General features: G+C 43.9%; 5 protein-coding genes across 5 annotated transcripts; 2 read left to right on the top strand and 3 right to left on the bottom strand.

Moving 5' to 3' along the window:
- Nucleotides 1-532: 532 nt before the first annotated feature.
- Nucleotides 533-5,880, bottom strand: EAF02_011486 (uncharacterized protein). Its single transcript, XM_038907533.1, has 3 exons — nt 1,806-5,880; nt 1,571-1,752; nt 533-1,520 (listed from the first exon to the last, which is right to left on the bottom strand). Exons 1-3 carry the CDS (start codon nt 5,530-5,532, stop codon nt 1,014-1,016), a joined length of 4,416 nt encoding a protein of 1,471 aa, XP_038752755.1. The 5' UTR covers nt 5,533-5,880; the 3' UTR covers nt 533-1,013.
- A 1,290-nt stretch (nt 5,881-7,170) lies between these two features.
- On the top strand, nt 7,171-8,768 carry EAF02_011485 (uncharacterized protein). The gene is made up of 2 exons (XM_038907532.1): nt 7,171-7,566; nt 7,623-8,768. The coding sequence occupies exons 1-2, from the start codon at nt 7,441-7,443 to the stop codon at nt 8,247-8,249; spliced, it is 753 nt and encodes a 250-aa protein (XP_038752754.1). The 5' UTR covers nt 7,171-7,440; the 3' UTR covers nt 8,250-8,768.
- On the bottom strand, nt 8,327-9,286 carry EAF02_011484 (uncharacterized protein; the record flags this gene model as incomplete). Its single annotated transcript, XM_038907531.1, has 2 exons — nt 8,327-8,724; nt 8,782-9,286. The coding sequence occupies 2 exons, from the start codon at nt 9,284-9,286 to the stop codon at nt 8,327-8,329; spliced, it is 903 nt and encodes a 300-aa protein (XP_038752753.1).
- A 319-nt stretch (nt 9,287-9,605) lies between these two features.
- EAF02_011483 (uncharacterized protein) lies at nt 9,606-11,136 on the top strand (the record flags this gene model as incomplete). The annotated part of the gene is made up of 6 exons (XM_038907530.1): nt 9,606-9,626; nt 9,680-9,700; nt 9,756-10,567; nt 10,758-10,866; nt 10,935-11,055; nt 11,117-11,136. 6 exons carry the CDS (start codon nt 9,606-9,608, stop codon nt 11,134-11,136), a joined length of 1,104 nt encoding a protein of 367 aa, XP_038752752.1.
- A 1,453-nt stretch (nt 11,137-12,589) lies between these two features.
- Nucleotides 12,590-12,808, bottom strand: EAF02_011482 (uncharacterized protein; the record flags this gene model as incomplete). The annotated part of the gene is made up of 1 exon (XM_038907529.1): nt 12,590-12,808. One exon carries the CDS (start codon nt 12,806-12,808, stop codon nt 12,590-12,592), a length of 219 nt encoding a protein of 72 aa, XP_038752751.1.
- Nucleotides 12,809-16,263: the final 3,455 nt, after the last annotated feature.

The raw sequence follows: 16,263 nt of genomic DNA, 5'->3' as shown, positions 1-16,263 counted from the left end.
TCTTCCACTCCTATCACTCTCCCTCTTCCTCTTCCTCTTTCAAAACCATCTCTCCTAGCTATCTAGCTTCTCAAACCTTGGAAGTCAATGCAATCTTTTTGTAACACCTACTTATCTACCTAGCTATCTAGTTACAACAACGATACAACAACGATGCAACAACGACACAACAACGATACAACGCAATCATGAAATTGCTATTCCGATATCTGAATATCCCAATATTTCATTCAAAAGTTTGCATGAACACCTCCTACCTACGTAGTACGTAGTACTCCAAATATTTAAACAAAACAAACGCAAAATCTTATCTTCTGATGATGCAAGTGCGTTTTTGGGGGTGTATACATGCACAGTGTCTCTCTCCTGGTAACAGGACCGTCAAATATCCACATTACAGAAGACTTCGCGTTCAAAAGTTTGCGCGAAATTGCTTGTTGATCAATATATACCTAGCGGTATGCAAAAACTCTTCTACAACTTCATCTTTCGCAATCTAGAAAGTTTGAGGGAGCGATAATCAAAGCTCATGAAAGATTTTTTTTAGATGGAGTTATATAACTTTTTTCATTACTATCTATACATGACGTTTGTCTTCACCCGAGTCAAGTATCTTTGCCGGCCAACGTGTTTGACTCTTCTGCCTCCCCAGCCCCCCCTTCAAACAAGAAGTCGGGGATGTCTTTAGGATAAAGACATCTTGACGAGTATGTTTGAACCGTTCCTTTCGTTCTCACGTCGTTTGGATGCATGATTGGGATTGGATTTGGAATCGGATTAGGGCCGGGTATGAAGGGTGCTCATTTCATCTGGTCTCTCGATAGTTTGAGATTCGAATCTGTATATGTACAGTATTATGTTCTGATGGAGAAAATATGACGTGACGTTTCTTTTCCCAGAAAAGAATATCTACAGACTTGCCCATCCTGGGAAGAAACTTCTTATACAGCGATTATATAACAATTACGATGGAACATATGTTAGTGCGTGTCTTGTATCAGTGACGATATTCCTCAATCCAATATATCGACTTCTTGCATTACGGTTCCGTTAGAAAGAGGAAAGGTTCCGTTTGAAAGATCTGTGTTTTGGCTGATCGTGATTGGGCCCGAAATAGATTCTTGAATCAGACCATCTTCGTTGAGCGATCTAGATCGATCGGAGTGTGGTGGGGTGATACCATCATGTTCATCACGTTCGCGCTGTTCCCAAAGCATTTGCGTTCTGGCCAAAGCCAATGCAAGTAATTCCTTCTCGTTTGAATTTTCTCGTCTTGATACTTTGGGTTCTGGAAAAGGTTTCGTGCTTGTTTTGGTTTCGATTTTTGTATGTGTGACTAAGGTTCCACTGATGTAGATTTGAGGCTCAGGCCAGAATGGTTGGCTCGGATCATGATCTGAGTCTTGCTCATATCTGTTGACCGGAGTGGCGCCTAAGGGGACAAGTTCTTGGTATTCGATGGCTATTTGACTATCTCGTAGGTGAGGAAAATTAGGTACCACATACATGAACTCCGATACCTACAATGATGTGAGCAAGCTAACCAATTTCAGAAATGCAGGACACGTACCTTTACGAAGAAAAGATCGAGCCCAAGGAACAGAGGCTTAGCGTCTTCTGCCAGGTGCACACGTTCATCAGAAGGAACGAGGATATTTGGCTTGAAAGGATCACGAGAATATTTTGCGTGTGCACGGGGCCATATAGCTTCCTTGGCATCCATCTCCAATGGAATACGTTCCCATGCCGTATCTATCACAGCAAGTCAATACAATTTCTTTACTCGTTCACTTCCCTGTACTCACATCTTGATAACTCGAGGTCTTTCTCTCCTAGCAATAACGCAACATCAGTGTTGAGCATCCACTGCTCTCGCGCACTGGAGCTGCCTATTGCTTCTGGTCTGATGGTATCATATCGATATCCTTGTATGATTCGGAATTTGGGCAAAGAAGCAATTTTGAGTGTCTCAGCTTGCGGGAGTTGATCAAAGACTCGAAGGAGAAGTGGAAGTTTTGATAGTCTTTGTTCTTCCTTTTCTCGCGCCTGTCTCGCTTTCTCAGACCGTTCTCGCTCTTGCGCAGCGGCTCGGGTTTGTTCCAATTTCTCCCGCTCTATCCTTTTCTGATCGTCGTATATTCGCCTTTGTTCTGCTTTGTCGCGTTCTTCCTGGGCATGTCGTGATTTTCGGTCCTCTTCTTCCTGTGCTCGCTTAGCAGCTTCCTCGATGGCTAGCTTCTCCTGAGCCTCTTCGACTTCTCGAGCTTCTTTTGCCTCCTTTGCTTCTTTCTCCCGCGCTTCTCTCTCCTTTGCCTCTTTCTCTGTTGCTTCCCTTGCTTCCTTCTCTTTTGCTTCCCTTGCTTCCTTCTCCTTTGCTTCTCGAGCTTCCTCCGCTGCTTTCGCTTCACGGGCTTCTTTGGCCTGCTGCTTGACTTCTCGAGCTTCCCGAGCTTCCCTGGCCAGTTTCACCTGTTTCTTGCGTTCCAGATCGATCAGGTTTGAGAGCTCGGGTTTTTTGGCTGCTTGGATTTCGTCGTTCTCTTTGTCGAAACATGTCTCATTTTCCCCAGTAGATTTTGACGAAGATCTTGATGTGTTCTCTCTGGTAATTTTTAAAGCCCATTTGTTCTGAGATGTTGTATCAAGATTGGGTGCTGGCTGGTCAGTACACGAATTTGATGTATTTTGATCTGTGATAATATGCTTTGAAAGTCCCTCTACTTTCTGGCGCTTAGATGGAGCACCATCAGTCTCCGTGGGAACCATTGTATCAAGTGTACCTGTGCGAGGTGGCGTTGTGCTCTTGCGTTGTCGTTTTATCGGACTCTTATCATTACGAATAGAAGCTAGTCGGTCTTTAGAATCATCTCGTTTTGTACCTTTAGCTTTGTCATGCTTTTCGCTTTTATCCGAAGCCATCTCGACGATGAAAGGTTTTGAGACCTGGTCTTCATTTGCAAGTTCGGTTGTTTGCGCAATGACTGTGGTTTTCTGTTTGCCATCTTTGCTCTTCGACTCTTCTACCTGGTCTCGATCTTGGACAGATACGGTAGAAATATTTGATGCAATACTTCCACGCCCTTGTCTATCCCGTTCTCCTCTCAAGTCCTTACCAGAGACAAGCTTACGCCGTGGTTTCGGAGGCTCGTTTTCAGATGACATCACCGCAGCATCAGCTTCTGTAACCTTCGAAGCTTGCAATTTTTTCTTAGGAGGACCTAAAGGAGTGCTTTCTGTGTCTGAAGTCGGATGCGAAGCGTTGCTTTCCTCTTTTCTTGGACGGCCTGGACCTCTTCTTGCCTGGTTCTGTGTGATAAGGCCCGGATGAAGGGAGTCGCTGCTTGGGCGACGTGACAATCCTACTTCTAAACTCCTCATCGATTTTGAAGGACTCCTCTTCCGTGATGGTGAAGATCGATCACGGGTAGTCCTTATTGGCCTTCTAGAATCGCGGCCGCGATCAGAGTCTCGATGAAGTTTGGGGGAGCGGGATTTGGAGGGCGAAGTTTTGGCTGGCTTCGAATATGAGTTGAAAGCATCTTTGAGTGTTTCAACAACTGAGTCATAGTTGGGACTGCCCCTCTCTCTTTCCTGCGCATGTTCATAGTAAGTCTTATCCTTCAAGCGCCTGGTCGGGTCAAAGTCTCCTGAAAGCAAGCACTTAACCACGTCAATATGACCTTTATGAATAGCACAAAGCATTGGTGTAGACCATCGAAATTCTACACCTCTTAGAGGCTCAGGATCGCAGTCGTAGTTACCAAGGCCAAGTAGTAGGTCGACAGCAAATTTGTCGCCAGCTTTTGCCGCGATCAGAAGAGATGTTGGATCCTTCCCCTTCTTTTGATTGACGTCTAGCCAATTATAGATGTTTGGGTGATCGCCGTTTCGACAGGCTTCCCGAAGCATTTCAGCATTATTATGATCTCGATATAAATCTCGGTGTGTGGTTCTATACGACCGTGCTCGCAGGCCGTTCGATATACCAGGATGCTCAGAGGTAGGGCTATGATGAGGACTATTTCTTGAATAGGACTCATGATCTGCATTTTCTCCCGTTGTTTGTTCGCTCAGGACAGTATCTTCATGGTACTTAGACTTGGCATCTTCAATAAGCTGCTGCATCTCTTTCCTCGTTTTTCTGGTATTTTCCTCGTCCTCAGGAACACTAACATAAGCTGCTGCTAGATCACTAGGCTCATCACCTCCAGCCTTCTTTGCCTTACGTGGGTCAGCACCATACTCTAAAAGGAGTCTCACAACTTCAACATGACCATTGTCAATGGCATCATGAAGTGGTGTGTCGCCAAGGTCATTGACTACATCAACATTACAATCCTTGCTCAAGAGGAATTCAACAATTTTATCGTAGCCTACAAGACTTGCGCCATGCAGTGGCGTGTTCAACGCATTATCTGCTTGATTTAGGTCTTCAGGGTGCTTGTTGAATTCCTCCATCACTCCTGCAAGATTATTCTTACGAACAAACTGGAATAACATGGTTGCGCCAGAACTATCGAGGTGTTTTTTCTTCTTTTGGGGGACAGTCACTGGTGTAGCAAGATCTCTGATGGTAGAAGCTGTGCGTTGCCGGGGTCGAGAGCTACGAGGGTGTGAGCGTCCGCTAGCAGAAGAGTCATCGGATTGGTACTCGGTAGATAGAAGAGGAGGCGGTATTCGTCCTTTACGGTGGCCTGAATTATGGATCGATTTCGAGGGAAACTGAGTAGAGTGACCGCGTTTGTGAGAACGTCCATGGTGGGGAGACTCTGATCGTTCCTTCCTGACACCTAAAGTATTCTCCATGCTGATGTTCAGTGAGGGTATGTTTCCTTTCCTTTGCATGTTGTTCAAGGCAGAATTTCGCAGTCGCTCTAATTTTCGATCTTCGTGGTCGACATGATCTTCGTCCGAGTCCGATGGGTTCTGTTTATTCCGCGGAAAAGCTCTTTCGACGGCTGTAGCCTTATCGGCGCTGTCTAAATTCGATAATGGTGGCGACGATGATTCGTCAGATCTCAATTCTGGCCCAGTAGATTTTGGAAGAGATGAATGCCGTTTGTTTTGTAGACTGGATAATCTCCCATTACCAGACTGAGATTTACTTGGCTCAGAAGGGTCGATCTTAAGACGCTTGCGCCTTCCTAGATGATTTTCGTTATGAGAAAGTGCTTCCAGTGATAAGGTTTCGCGTTTCCTAGACTCGGACGGCTTTCGAATATCTTCCTCGTCACTATTGTCCTCATGCTTGATCGATTTTCGAGTTTTCGAGGGCGAGTGGCCATTTTTGCCTTCCAGGACGATTGTTTCTGCTTCTGAATCACTCTTCACATCAATATCCTCAGGGGGTGCATCGGGCATATCCACATCCCTCGAAGTCTCGGAATCAGTCACAGTCTCTTGTCTTCCGGAAAGCGTCGGACTTTTGATGATATTCGTGGCGTTGTTGACTTTGTCTTTTCGATCAATAAGGCTGGTGGTCGAGTCACCATGTTTTGTAGCCGTTGCTCCCTCATGATTGTGAGTGCCCATAACATCTAGACTGTGTTTCGCTGTATCCTGCGGATCATCCTGGCTTGTATTATGAGTAGACACTTTGATCGTGAATGGTTTTCGGGACAAGGAGGAGCATCCGAGTCCTTCAAACTGATAGATGTATTAGTGAGATGCGCCGGTTAAATTGGTTTGTTGAAGTTGGAAACCCGAATGGCGAACGGATTATATCATTAAATTCGTAATGTAATCGTGGATCGTGAAAGTCTTGAATTTGGAAGTAAGTGAGAAAGTATGTGTACGGATAAGTGTAAATTTTGAGGATTGGTTGAAGAAGAATTGTTCCCAAGGAGCTAAGTAGTATTTGGGTGTGGTTTTGTTAAATGGGAGGAATCGAGTTACCAGATAGAATTGAATTACTTCCACTTACGCTTAGTCAGGACAAGCGCTAGACTAGGTATACGGAATACGGAACCCCACTCAGGCACTAAGCACAAAACACTGAATAAGGAACTTTCATGAACGAGCTTATCCTGTCTGATCCTGTCTATCGTGTCTATCGTGTCTATCATAGGACAATACGCATTGTCCTAAATGGTTCCATGACAGCAGGACAACAATAGAACGAGATTCGAGGCAAAACAAAGCAAAACAAAGCAAAACCTACACGGGTCGCTATACTCGATTCATGAATGCCTACATACCTGGGTATGGATGGATGGATGGATGGACGGATGGACGGATGTATGTATGTATGGCTGGATGGATGGTAAATACCCAGCCATACACTTGACACTTGTTCCTCGAATCCCCATTTTGATGCTTAAGGTACTAGGGAGGGAGATAACTAATCATACCCACCGTCTCGATCTCCAATCCAGAATCATACAGCAGATGAGTGAGATGAGAGAATGAGAAAAGGATCTGTATACGACGAGGCTTACAGAACAATTACATTTTCAACAAATCTGCCGGTGCGGAGTAGAGTGATCTATTTATATCATACAGTACTTTGCCACAGAAGTTCTTTTCGCTTCAGATAGGTGAACGTAGACGCGAACTTAGATTGACAGTAGAGAAGTCTAATTGAAGTCGAACTGAAGTCTAGCTGAAGTACCATTGAGGTCTAATTGAGGTCTAATTCAAACTACAGTATCATCGTATTCTTATCTACAAAGTACTCCGTACAGCACAATAATGTAGAGAAAAACTAACGACTAAACTTCGCCAAAGTCGAATGCCTATGCCATTATTCCAACCAAACAAAGGAGTACAACGCATCAACTGACCTACTTTTCTTTTTTTCTTAGCTTGTATCAGATCATCCCGAGGTCCTTACCTAAACTCTTCCTAGAGAGTCCTAACTCCTAATGAGTTCTAACGAACACTTCTTTAAAACTCAAAGTGCTTGTATGGATATCACTTAGCGAGCCTCGAGCCTAGGTAGTAGAGAAGTGAGTGATTAAATCTTCGAGGACTTGGAAGTCTCGAGGAAGTCAGAAAGTCTACCGTATTCGCCTTTACGTACTACCTACCTTGGCTCCTTGGCTCCGTGGTATTAGTATTCGTACTTTATTAGTGCTTTCTCATCGCTTTGCTTCACCTTCTGCTAGTTAAAAATAAATTTATCAATGGCCCTCTTTTTTTTCCCAATCTAGACTTGCCTTCTTCAGCACGTGATCAAAGCATGATTTTTAAGACGGAGAGCACGTGAAGATAACCCGGATGGCCTAACGAAAAGCTACCAGGTAAGGCTAGGCCGCTCACTATCTTTCGGCATCGAGAAGATACTTGTGTGCATATTATTCCTTCACCCCCTCTCTTATAACTTCATCTTGGACCCAATCTCTTCACCAGATCTTTTCTCCTTCAAACTTCACACACACTCTCACATTATCACCCCGAGATAGTTTAATTATACTTCTCAAAGGTACATATTCATCCAACATGGACATTCTACAACTAGCCTTACCAACATCTCTTGATGAAGCCCGAATCAAGACCCTCCCTTCCAAAGCTTTTTATATTCCTAATTTTCTTACGGAGGAGGAAGAACAAATATTATTGCAGAAAGTAGGTCGATTCTGGGCTCATTCGAGATGTGATATTTGACATTTTGATTCCCACAGATTGCCACAGCCCCAAAACCACGATGGAAGCATTTAACTCATCGTCGTCTTCAGACTTGGCCCTCTGATTTGACCAAGAATACTCTATTGGATGCGCCTCTGCCCAAATGGCTAACAGATCCCGTTGTCTCTCGACTTCTCTCCTTACCTATCTCTCACGAAACTGGAACACGTCATATTTTTAGTGATAGTCCCCATGAGCGTCCGAATCATGTCCTAATCAATGAATATCTGCCAAAGCAGGGAATTATGCCACATAAGGATGGAGCCGCCTATCATCCAGTCGTCTGCACTGTAAGCTTAGGCGCAAGCCTGTGCTTGAATATCTATGGAGACAAAGACGATGGAACAAGAGAAGAGCAGCCAAGGTGGAGGATTTTCCAGGAGCCAAGGAGTTTGTTGATCACAACAGATGAATTATATACAAATTACTACCATGGAATATCCGAGACGGAAGCAGAAATTGACCTAAATTCCACAACAGTCGCAAACTGGGATCTCTTGCGGTCTAAAGATAAAATTATTGATGGTAGATATGAAAGACAGGAGCGAACTAGCCTTACGTATCGGGACGTACTCAAGGTATCGAAATTAGGTTCAAAGTTGGGGATATTCGGCAAACGCTGAGAGACCTAATCTTACAATATGGTATCGATTTCCGTTTCTGCTTCCAACTATCTAAACCAAACTCTGAAGAGAGCATTTTAGTATAAATATGGTATCATTTTCCATCTACCCTTTACACTATCTACACCAAACTTTGTGGTATACCATTTCCTTGTTGAATCTGCAGTCACTCCAAGGTTTGATATTACAAAACACAACCCTGCCAATATGGTTCTGTTCAGGAACTGTCCCTGAGGCGCGGCTGCAATGGCAATTGCAATATACAGCAAGCATTCGCTAGTGTAATGAGGGCAAACGATGTGGCGAAAGAATGGGTTCGAGGGAAGAGTATACTTCTTCAAGCTTGCCAAGTGCTTGTGGCACTCATGCTGACAGACAGATGCAATCACAAATAGAGGTACTGCCATACAAGTCTTCAAAGAGGGCTGTGAGATGTCTATCGAACCTAGTGGATCTGTGGTCGCATCAAGTATGGCTTAGGTAGTTAGTCACTAATGGAAAGAATTACGAGATTACATTTCATATCACTCACCAATGCCTTCAATCCAAACCGAGATTCCCATGAACAAATAATACGCGATTCCAATAGCCCAAAGCCCAATCCACATCTTCGACTGGGAAGGTTTAGTGAGCGTAAGACTCTCATACACTCTCCGGCTACCCTGTAGAGCCATGAGTGTCCATGCCAAAGTTACCTGATTGACTGTCATTGATTTTGTCGCATCTTGTTGAGAGTACGAGGCAAGTAATCTGAAAGCAGGTCCACGTGTGATAATTTGAAACGCCCAGAAAATGGAAGAGGCCACGGAGACGATATAGTAGTGAGTGAACCATGTATGGGGAACCTGTATAGAGCCAACGTATTCGAATAAACGCGTAGTCTTGCTATGGGGGGATGTGCTTTTCTCAGGATTTGGTGTGAACCCTCGACTGCCATAGTTCATGACATGCTGTCGGAATGAAGGTATCAGAGTTCCACCTAAATCTACTGTGGTCCCTAAAATGAAGAAGGCTGCACAGATAGTTCGAGGATCCATAATTCTTATGATGAATCGCAATAAAATGATTTTCTGACAAGACCTTCAAGGATCCCCGGTGAGTGAATGGCACATCAGTTGAATTGGAAACCTTGCCAATTGGGGAATTCGAAGAATATTATGCCTGAGGTTGAAACTATGCGATCATAGAAATAATTTTTGATGCAGAACCCCACAATGAAATTCACATCATCTTCAATTCCAAAATTTAAGATCCAGCTTGAGGGAAATCGCAACCTATTCTTTCCGCCAAAAAATCTCCCCAGCAATACATATCTTTAGATAAGATATCTGGATCTGACCAGAAAAATCCGCAATCATGTCGACCACCGCTGATAAGGTATACTCCCTCGTCCACGACCTTTTTTTCCCAATGCTAATACCCCGCCACAGATCAAACAAATTGAGGATGAGGTATACTCCCAGGACCTGATCAATTCGCCGTCGATAGATCCTAACGGAATGATAGATGTCCAAAACCCAAAAGAACAAGGCGACGAGTTTCCATCTTGGTCAACTTAAAGCAAAGCTCGCTAAACTCAAGAGAGAGTTGTTGACCCCTACGTCAAGTGGTGGAGGAGCAGGTGTAGGGTTCGATGTAGCACGTACAGGTGTCGCCAGTGTTGGATTTATAGGTTTTCCATCGGTGGGAAAGAGTACATTGATGAGCAAACTTACCGGCCAACATTCAGAGGCCGCCGCATACGAATTCACAACCTTAACGACAGTACCTGGTCAAATTTTATACAATGGAGCAAAGATCCAAATTCTGGATCTTCCCGGTATTATTCAAGGAGCCAAGGATGGAAAGGGTAGAGGTCGACAAGTCATTGCGGTAGCAAAGACGTGCCATTTGATTTTCATTGTATTGGATGTCAATAAGCCCCTGACAGATAAGAAAATCATCGAAGATGAATTGGAAGGCTTTGGAATTAGAATCAACAAGTCACCACCAAATATTGTGTTTAAGAAGAAGGACAAGGGCGGAATCAATATCACCAATACTGTCCCAATGACGCATATCGACCACGATGAGATCAAGGCTGTCATGAACGAGTACAAAATTTCATCCGCAGATATCGCCATTCGTTGCGACGCCACTATCGACGATCTGATAGACGTACTAGAGGCCAAGGGACGAAGTTATATTCCTGTCATTTATGCATTGAACAAAATCGATGCTATCTCGATAGAGGAACTTGATTTGCTTTACAGAATTCCTAACGCATGTCCTATCTCTTCCGAGCATGGGTGGAACGTCGACGAACTGTTAGAACAGATGTAAGTTTATGATTTGAGAACTTTTTCATGGAATTTTGCCTTGGGAACTTTAGAAAATTCAATTGAATGGCGCGGCGTTCTGAGGCTATAATCGACTTGCTCAAGAGAAGATGCAAGGCGTTCACCAGGAGCTAGCAGATTTCTGTGGTTGCCAAAATTACCTAACAACCTGATGCTAACTCTTGAACAGGTGGGAGAAACTAAACCTTGTCAGAGTTTATACAAAGCCCAAAGGAAAATTGCCTGATTACACAGCACCAGTAGTGTTACGTTCCACGAGGTGCACAGTTGAAGATTTTGTAAGTGGCTATTTTCATGATTCCGAGAATCGCGTAGCACAGCATCAAGTGACTAACGGTGATCAAAGTGTAACGCTATCCATAAAACTATTGTGGACGATTTCCGCGTGGCTATTGTTTATGGAAAATCAGTCAAGCATCAACCTCAGCGTGTAGGTCTCAGTCACGAATTAGCAGATGAAGATATTAGTAAGTTTTCACATATCGATTAGGCAGTTGTCATGAAAATTCGAGCTAATCCATCATGCAGTTACCATTGTCAAACGATAAAAAACATGCAGAATAGAACGATACGGTGTAACGACCAAGGATCTTCCGGTGGTACGAACAACGCGGAGAAGGACGATGGACGTTGAAGAAGCCAAGGATTTCGGAAGTTAGAGGAGGGGATGGGCTGATATGGTCTTAATGGCAGTGCTCGTCGGGAGTCAATGGCGTCATGTTAAGGTACAGACACTTGCGGGCCTTTGGGTTACTGGACTCTGGAAGAGATAAGAGGTGATTGCTAGTTACAGTACTAGCAGTTGCCCGTAGATTCGTACTCACGGATTGGCGCCCCTGCTCATTTTGGTATGAGAAGGCTACGAAGGTCGACATGAGGAAGACATAGATGAATATCCAAAAGAGATTTTTTTACCCCTCAATATACTTGAATTGACAGGACAGGGTTCTGAATACAGATAGATATTGTTTTATATTGGCATTTATACATGTGATACAATGCGCTGCTTGTGGGATTCAGTTATCAATTTTGATAGTGGCGAAACTTCTGAATGGATGGATGGATGGATGGGTCCATCAATCAATGATCTTCAGGTAGGCGCTACGAAGATGTGATGAATGATATCTCGGGATTCCATGGGCCTGGGCCAGTTTATGCGCGTGGGGACGCTTGGATCAGATGATGAGACTTGGATTTGAATGCTCGGGTTTTGCTTGATTGGGATGAGATGTTTGGATGTGTGTGCGGATGAGATGGTTGAGGATGGGGTGTGGTAAGTGTTTGTTTGTTTGTTTGTTTGGGTGAAGTTGCTAATTAGGTGAGGGGGGTTGAGGATGAGGCAATAGTGATGATATGGTATGTACGGTATGGGGCATTGGGGGTTGGAATGAAATGCTATGTTATCAGTTGCCCGATGGGCTGGGAGAGTGATGGAATGATGGAGTGGGAGATAGATGAGATGCCTAGTTGATTCATGGTTACTGTGAGTGTGAGTTGGATTGGGATTGGGATTTGGCCGAGATGGAGTGGCATATTCCGCGGAGGGAGGAATATCTCGAGTGCCTGGAATTGGGAAGAACTAGGTAGGTATTGTATGATGGATATTACTCGTTGGGATTTGAGTCACGGGTGAGAGATAGATGGAGGGATGAATTCATGAAGGAGAGGGTATTCAAACTGTATGGTAAGGAGATCGATCTAATGAGTATTGAGTCCTGGACATATCTCTGTAGATGCAGAAAAATGATAAATTCTCTCCTCGCTCGGAGTTAGCAAAGCGTCTATCTCATTGTGGTTTTCTTTCAACTCCCGATCCGATGGATCTAGATTCTCAATCCTAGATCGCCGGGTATAGATAGATAGATAGATAGAGACCGGAGCGTCACAAAAATCCGTAATGGTTCGTGCAACATCATGTCATATTGCATTATATCATGTCAAAGCTAGGTACCTATCTATAATCGTGGCTGCACAGACATTTTTCCTTCTTTCTTTCTCTATCTATCCATCCCACCCATCATCATCATCATCATCATCATGAATCATGATATTCGCAACCTCGACTAAGCCTAGCGGTCCAACCCGGTTCTCCGTCATGTCCGTACCTGAGTGCTGACTCCTGACACCTGGGTGATCAACCTGCGTTTCTGAAAAATTCGGCGCTTCGGGTAACCGTTTCTCGTAAGGTTGATCGCGTTCGCCTGTGCTTTTTGCTTGCATACATGATTGGGATGTTTCTTCGGCGGCTACACAGGCGTTTTAAGCGGTCGATGGACTCCGCGTGGGAACTTTGGCCCTTTGGGGGATTTTTGCATGGTTGGGGAATGTGGTTGGTTGGAATGGATGATGGATGGGATTATGGGATTTGATTGAAGTGAAATGGAAGAATTGGGAAGAATTCGATGATCGACGCAGGCTTGGGGGGAGGGTTTTCTGTAGAATCGGATGAGATGAGATGAGGTGGACGGGATTGAAGATTAGTTCTACAGTATGTATCAATGGAGAGAAGAAAAGTTCAGATAGGAGCTTTCGAGAAGGTTTATTGAAATGAAAATGGATGTCAATTTCGAATGGGAAAAGTTTGTAATATGATATTTCCCCCGAACCTTGATGTCGATATTCATTGAGCCAGTCAGGTCAGTCTAGATGCTCAAGTTGAGCAGAGCAGATGAGGATCATTTCCCCGCGATGTCGATAAGATTGTCTCAATTGCCGCCGACGAGAAAAAAAACGTGGATGTAGGTTTAGCTTTAGGTACCAGGTATATACGTAGATAGGATGTCTTTGAGCATGTATCATGATGTATGTTTTACCGCTGTAAGCTAGCAAAGAGGTCTGAGCAGAGACAGGGAATGAGCTGAGGATGATTTGAAATGAAGTTGTCACCTCGTGATAGAGGATCTACAAAAGTCCCGAGGTTGAAGTTGGGAATGGTGTTTCTAGGTTCCTTCACCGCTGTTGAGCAGAGAGATGTGTATGTTGCAGCCAAGACGTAGGTTTGAAATGGGGACGTGGACGCGTTTCTTTTTGCTTTTGGTTAAACCCCCCTCTCCCCTTCGTTGTTATGTAAAGAGTTTGTTTCATATGGTGAATGCGCCACGGATGTACTGCTGTCTTTCTGTGACTTGGATGAATCAAGAAGTTGAGAGTGTACATTTGTAAGTGGTCGCGAAGTGCCTCACGGCCGCTTATACAAGCTGCTCTCCCTTGATGAAACGTAAAGTAAGGCTCCCTTGAGATCGTCGCTGAAGAATTAAATACACAGAGAATGAAATAAAATAAAATAAACCAAAATCGGAAAGAATTATGAAAATGAATGAAGTTGCAAGGAATAATTGCAAATGGATTGGAATGAATAGTGGGCCATTAGGATTTCACCCGGAGTTTTTGACACGAAAGTGTAAGGTTAGACCAATGATTAAGAACGTGGATGATGCACAAAGATGGGGAGCCCAACTTCAGATGCGAGGTTCCTCCACATTCGGGGGTTTCGGTTAGGTTGATGGCACGGTTTGATATGGATAATGAAGACGGGAGGATGGATTGGAATGGTGTTGGTTCGGTTGTAACTTGTCAGTGATGGATGGTTAATAGTCATTCATGCTTTGGGCGGGGAGCGGAACGGGGAAGAGGAGAAGCGGCACGTGTATGCCTAAACACTTTCGACAATTACAAACTCCATTCTGCTCAAAAGAGAACTTCGCGAGATATAATGCCATGGCGGAGTACGGATTCAAGGGGACGGACACACAGTGGGGTATTAAGATTTCCAAACATAAACCCCCCTGGTCGGTAGGTACCGATGCAGCCGAAGCGATTCTAGCTAGGAGATCGAATTTGAGAATTTGATACGATTTCGGAGTTCGCGAGCAGAGCAGACGCGAGGCGAGATGGAATGGAAATCATGGGGTGAGATGGAAGAAGACGGTCATGGCCATGGCTGTATCCTGTTACCTGTATCTGTTATGTGAGGTGTGTTACTCAGGGGCAATGCACGCTACAAATGCAGTACATGAAATGGGTTGCACCTACGAGCGCCCTGAACTAGAGCCGAGTGAATGAAGCCTTGCCATTATGCTGAAGTGCAGGAGGTTGCTGGTGGTTGCAGCAGATATCTGTAGCTCCCAACCATACAAATATAGTACTTTGATACCAACAGTTGGAAACTTGGGACGAAGGATGGATGGTACCTACTTCAATGGCCCCCAAGATCAAGAAATGAGGCGAGGTTGTCTTGTCAAGAGGGAGCAATGCGAAACGATGAAGTCAATGCCATGCAATATCTCGATTGGGGTCCAAAACCTGGGACCAGAATAAACATAGAGTTTACTAACTTTGCTTACGGTAAGTAAGGTACGGATCTATTCATTTCTGCAACGATCCTCTTTTCCACCACGAGGGTTGGTTGTAGCTTCTACACCATGGTAACTTACGGCAATGAAACGTTCGGATTCCATGTAAGGTTCGTCTAATAAGGGTGGCTTGACTAGGTTTCGAATTTTGGCTAATATGATACATGACAACTTTTGGTATAGAAGGGATCAGTTTGTTACTTGTTTAGGGAATAGGCGGAAGTTGCTCCGAACTTGAATGAGCTCTGATTGCTGGCTGGTTTTTCCGAAATCCTTGTACCTCCGGTACACCTGTCGCACCATCAAAATTCGTTATCAAAATGCAGAAAAGACAAACTTTTGGCGAGACGAGACGATGAAGGGGCTTTTGAGATGATTGTTCTTCCAAGTTGTTATCAATATTATTATCCGAGCCGAACCTGACCTAGAGACTTAACAAAAAAGAAAATCAATCATTATTAACTGAATCTGAGCAATGGGTAGCATTTGAAACGATATGATATAATATGATATGATAATGGATGATTTAATTGTCCTTACTGCGGCAACTAACTCGAGCTAACAAGTAATCCCCGGTACTAAGATCATTTGACGGATTCACCTCATCTTTTTACTTCCGGGGCGTACCGTTTGATGAACTTGGTTATCAGACCAGAAGCTAGAAGCAAATTCAAATATCTAGTAGGTTCATCTAAACGTTTCATTCGTTAATAGCTCCATATCCTGGTTATCATCTACGATATCCAGCAAAACTTTAGACCTTGAGTAGTTTAGTCGATTCCCCATTTGACTCAGCTGAAATGAGATGCGATTTGACATTTAACCCATTTGGAAGATAATCATCTGGATATACCCTACAAAAACCTGGAAAAGCCTCAACTTCTCAATCTTTTGGAGAAAGCGGATGAGAGTGGACCTTGACACGACGATATATTTTTACTGAATCAAGCTTCAAAAAAGTCAATCTGATCGAAATTAGATACTTGTCCTCTCCACTCTTCACATTGAACTTCCTGAGGTCCCCGAATCTTCCGTTCGAAGACTTTGAGGTTCTCTCTAGATATGTTTAGATGTTCGGCGATTCCTTCAGCTAGCTCCCATTATACAACCAGCAATTATTGCATTACTTGAGCTACCCGTGGACTCTTTTGAACAGATATGTACACAGATGATTAGATGATTAGATCCGCTTCTCATCTGGTGGACTTCTCTCCCAAGCAATCATTTGGTCAAAGCAACAAATCAGGTAAGTCTTCAAGTCTTACTTCGTACTTTCCCTGTACCTGAACCTTACTAAACCATATTTAAACCCTACCAAAATCA

The sequence above is a fragment of the Botrytis sinoallii genome, assembly GCF_014898435.1.
Source record: "Botrytis sinoallii strain Bc 23 chromosome Unknown BSIN_032, whole genome shotgun sequence".
NCBI classification, from domain to species: domain Eukaryota; kingdom Fungi; phylum Ascomycota; class Leotiomycetes; order Helotiales; family Sclerotiniaceae; genus Botrytis; species Botrytis sinoallii.
This window is presented reverse-complemented; position numbering and strand designations above follow the sequence as displayed.